The sequence below is a fragment of the Cyprinus carpio genome, chromosome B12 (genome assembly GCF_018340385.1).
Source record: "Cyprinus carpio isolate SPL01 chromosome B12, ASM1834038v1, whole genome shotgun sequence".
Lineage (NCBI taxonomy): Eukaryota > Metazoa > Chordata > Actinopteri > Cypriniformes > Cyprinidae > Cyprinus > Cyprinus carpio.
The window spans coordinates 2,126,895-2,132,156 of NC_056608.1; the positions used below are offsets into that span (position 1 = coordinate 2,126,895).

A 5,262-nucleotide genomic window follows, 5' to 3' on the forward strand; every position below is an offset into this window, starting at 1 on the left:
TTCCCCAATTCATATGAATTCGTACAAATGACCTAAACCTTGGGTCTAGACAAATCGTACAAAATCGTACGAGTGAGATTGTATGAATTTGTGCAAATTAGCCATTGAGTTTTTGTGGAATTTAGACATTTAGTACTACAATGGATTGATGAGGTAGTGATTTTCATTTGTGTTTTTTTTAGTGTTTTTTTTTGGATTTTTTTTTTTGTGAATTTTAGTGTTTAATTTTTGTCTTAAATGCTGCTGCATACACTTTTTGGAGCAGCCTGAATATGTTGTTTAGACAGGAACTGGAAGCATACTAAGTTTTGTAACAGAGCCCATCTTTTCCTCCCCCTTTTCACTTTCCTCTACCAAAATAAAACTCTACTGGGAACCGGAGGCGAAATATTACCAGGAAAGATCTTTAAATGTAAACAAGATATTCTAAGTATAACAACAAATAAATATGTCACAGAAATGTACATCTTTGTTTAGATTTCGGAGACCTTTTCTATGCAGCCTTGTCGAGCATCACTCGCTCATCTAGTATCCGTCGTCACAAAAAGCCTTGAATAATAAGAAGCCTCTAACAAGCTGGGCCTTGTGTTTGCACAAACAGAATGAAATCATGTTTACCCAATGAGGGCTTGTCTTTGAACTTTAAAGACAATTTTGGCACTGAACATACACTCATAATATACACAACAGCTTTAGAATTTCTTCAGACAGTAACACCAAACAAAGCAACTAGAGTTATTTACAGTAAATGACATTCGTTTGCTCATCGCTTAAATACATCAGACGAGTCAGAGCAGATCGAGCTCACCCAAATGTGGTTTGGTTTCCGTTTAGGTATTTATTGTTGTTCTTAAATACTGAATCTCTCCCAGCGCACGTGATCTGAGACTTTCCGTGGACCACGTTCATGTAACATCTAATATCAGACTTGTATCTCCTCCTCAGATGCTGGTCTGAAGGTCTCCGTTGAGCAGCGCGGCGTTGTGCGTTTCGGACATGACGTCGTTGACCATTCGAGTCCTGTCCTGACGACTGTCGCTGCGTTCGATCTCATCCAAGCCGCCGACTCTTTTAAGACACAGGACGTTTTGGAAGCTCTTCTTGAAGTTGTCCGACAAGAAGGCGTATAGGATGGGGTTGGCGCAGCTGTTGGCGTAACCCAGCACCACCACGAAGTCAAAGGTGCTCTTCAGCACAGATGTGGTGGGAACGGTTCCGGTCACAGAGGTCACGTTGAATACGTAGAAAGGTAGCCAGCATAAGACGAACACCACCACTACGATAGACACCATACGGGTGACTTTCCGCTCAGAGCGCTTTCGTTTGGTGGAGCCGACTCGCATGCCGGAGGATTTCACCTTTATGACGATGAGCAGGTAGCACATGGAGATGACTATCAGTGGTAAGAAAAACCCCATGAAAAAGGTGTAGAAGATGAAAGCGGTGTAGTAGGTGTTCTGTGGCTCCGGCCACAACATGGTACAAGTCCGGGACTCGTTCATTTTAGTGTTCACACCGCTGTAGATCATAATCGGCAGGTTGACCAGCAGAGAAATCACCCACATGGCCAGACTGATGGTTTTGGCCATGCGCGGCTTTCGCCATTTGGTGGATTTGATCGGATGCACCACGGCCAAGTATCGATCGAAGCTCATGACCGTCAGAAAGAAGATGCTGGTGAACTGGTTCATGGAGTCCACGGTTAGGACGATGCGGCATATCGCCGATCCAAAGGGCCAGTGGAGCAGCGAGAGCTGAATGGCGATGAAAGGCAAGCTCAACATGCAGAGGACATCCGCCACGGCCAGGTTCAGTATGTAGATGTTGGTGACGGTCTTCATCTTGGCGTAGCGCAGGATGACGTAAATGACCAGGGCGTTCCCACAGAGCCCCACTGCGCAGACGACGAAGTACACAAACGTGATGACTGCTGAGCTGATTTGGACGAAGCCAGGGTCAGTGGTATTGTGAGGGGAAATCTCCAGACCAAAGTCAGACTCGTTCCCGGGAAAGAAACTATCATTGAGGAGGTGATCAGGGAGGGACATGTTGGAATTGGACATAAATGTCCATTTTGTGCCCATTTTGGCAGTGTTCTGTAGTGTTTATTCACCGGCTTATGAAGATAGAGTCTGCAGTTTAATGCGAAACCTGTGTGCATTGATAAAAACAAGGAGATATGAGTGAACAACCAAGCTTGTCATTTTGAAAATGTCTCATCTACGTCTGCCTTCTTTTTTGTCTTGGTTGAAGTAAAACCTAATCAAAGAAACACCATGTGAGTGTCGATGTTCATACACTCTTGAAAATAAAGGTGCTTCAAAAGGTTCTTCAAGTGATGGTCATGGAAGAACCATTTTTGGTTCCACAAAGAACCATTCAGTCAAAGGTTCTTTAAAGAACGATCTCTTTCTTGCGTTTTTGTAATCTGAAGAACCTTCTTTCAACACACACACGTACACACACACACACACACACACACAAAAAACGTTTTGTGAAACAGAAAGGTTCTTAAGATGTTAAAGGTTCTTTATGGAACCATTTCGACGAAAAGGTTATTCTATGGCATCGTGAAGCACCTTTATTTTTAAGATTGTACATAATAATTGTAGACTTGTTTTGGGTGGATTAATGGAAGAGTCACTCTGGCCCTGATTTGAGACTCAATACAGACTCATTGTTAAAATGACTTACTGATAATTAGAAATTGACATTTTAAACGTTATATAATGTATACTCTTAGAATTTATATGAGTGTTTTCACTTGGTCAGTTCATGCATTTGAGACAAATACTAGTGTAAATGGTTGTTAACCTGCCCCAGATGGGTTAACGTCAGCACACAAAAGTTTGGGAATCCCACACGCAATTGAGCAATCATGGATAACACTAACGGATTGAGCAATAACGAATCTCAACTAATAATTGCGATATGGAGCACGCAACAGAAAATTTTTCTGATATGTTTGCATATTGCGAGAGAACAGCAGACTGGATTTATATCCGTTCTGCTGAAGCACATACAAATGAAAACAATATACAAAATAAAAATTTGACATTTCTATGGCCAAGTGAAAATGGAATGCATGCAAAGTAAAGCGTATGACTTTGGATTCATAATCAGTTTTGATAAAAGGGCTGTTTACATTTAATCACTAAATGTAAACAGCCCTTTTATCAAAAATGATTAGGAATCCAAAGTCATTCGTTTTACTTGCCCTGCAATTTTAAGGTCACGCGCTGCTGGATTGTCAATTCTGCTCACAGGTCTGATCTGCAACTTTGAATAAACAAGGACTTTACCTCGTCTGTCTGGTTTCTACAGCTCATTGACTTTTGCCCTAGCAAATATTGGTTTAATTGGTCTTTATTGAGCAAACAGCACAACAATTTGATCCCGCAGAGATCAGGTATAAGAAACAATGCGGACCTAATTTTGCTGTAGACCTACAGCTCACCCAACGCTCTTCATATGAATGAATTAATATAAAAGTGAAGTACTGCAGTGTTGTTCTGCCGTTTAGACTACATACATCCATCCAAATCGTGTCTGTCTTCATCCCACACAGTATCACAGCATCTTAAACTGAGAAAGAACAGCTCTGCAGAAACCCAGTTGAGATTAAATCAAACCCTAGAGTTTCCTGCGCTTAAAAAGACTCTCGATTGATCAGTCCGCGTAAATGTATTTAATTAAGCAATTAATAAGATAATTAAGCATCCCATTCTGTCTTTCTCTTTGTATAGGCTACTAAATATATCCTGCGTGCGCTTTTCAGCCGGTAGCTACTCGATATAAATTGTCAAATAATGGATTATTATAGAAAACAGGACACAGAATTAGTTATAGCCTATAAACAGCCACCTGACTATTCTATAACTGTTTTAACTATTAATAATTTGCGTAATTATAGCGTATGCTTTTTATTAAAAAAAAAGTTACATTTTAAATAATATGCTCACAACTACATGTGATGTGAATTAGTATGTTGCAAAAATAAACAATTTTTAAACACTGCACTGATGTGTTTCATTATAATTATTTACCTGTGGTTTTTGGGCACCTTTTGGAGATCCATTCCTGGAATATAACAGCTTTAAATGCTTCCACGGATCACCATAATATAACCGCAAAAGTGTGCGCTCAAAGTGCGAAATCCAACTAAGAATTAACGGCGCTCGCACTTGACGCCTCCTGATAAGCTCGCGCGCGTCCGTTCGTGCGTCAGGACACCGGCAGTTCTCCTCAGATAACAAACGATCGTTATTTCTTTAGAAAAAAAAAAACTAAAACATTTGTTAAGAGGCGAATGACGCACTTAAACTAGACCAAAAATAAGATTCAAGTCATGAAAACGAGATTTCGGGGGCAGCGGTCGAATTCCTTTGGTATTTTCAGTCAGAGATGAGAGATGTCAGTGAGATCCTCGTGCGCGCGAGTGCAGCTTCCCGCGCTGCTGATCCGCTGAGCGCGCGCTTCCCGCGCTCCTTGATATATCCCGCTCCGCGCGCGAGACGCGTTCATCTAAACCACGTGAAAGGCTATACTCAGTTGTTTTTGCTGTGTGGTCTCGATAAGGATACGGAAATATGGCAGGGGTCAACATAATTATTTATATGAATCCCTGAATGCTTAAAATTAGATTTGGTTAAAATAAATGCACGTGGGAATAGATCCAGAAACTTTAAATGAGTCATATCATGAGAAATCGTATCTTCCCAATTCTTTGAGATTAAAGAGGTTGATGACCTGTTGTTGTGAATGTAGCTACATCATAACATCTGAGGGGTAAGTTGTAACTTGTAACGTGACCATATGACAGCTCAAAATGTTATCTGATCTAATGAAAAAAAATTAGCCTAAATTAAATTATTTTGTCAATAAAACACACACACACACACACACACACACACACAAATATATATTGCAACCATCTTTGGTAGGCTACGGGCCACATAAACGAGCCAAAATGCTTTATATTTCTTGAAATAATAATTTCTGAACATTAAACATAGATTGTCAGTCTTTATTCACCTGTTTCTCGTAGTTTCTCATTAAAATTCATTAAAGTAAATAGTGTAACAACATTGTTAAAACATTCCCGCAACTGAAATATAAAACTTTAGTGTCTTCTACTAGTTTTCGAAGCATTAAAAAAAATATCTAAATTGACAAATGACAGATCGGAGATTAAAATAATAGCAGATTTGTCTCATTTTAAATGAATAATAAAAACTGAGATAAAAAATTTACTTAAGCCAG

General features: G+C 39.9%; 1 protein-coding gene across 1 annotated transcript; it reads right to left on the minus strand.

The window, feature by feature from the left end:
• Window positions 1-221: 221 nt before the first annotated feature.
• LOC109069943 (somatostatin receptor type 2-like) lies at window positions 222-4,774 on the minus strand. The gene is made up of 2 exons (XM_042734747.1): window positions 4,047-4,774; window positions 222-2,151 (listed from the first exon to the last, which is right to left on the minus strand). Exon 2 carries the CDS (start codon window positions 2,082-2,084, stop codon window positions 942-944), a length of 1,143 nt encoding a protein of 380 aa, XP_042590681.1. The 5' UTR covers window positions 2,085-2,151; window positions 4,047-4,774; the 3' UTR covers window positions 222-941.
• Window positions 4,775-5,262: the final 488 nt, after the last annotated feature.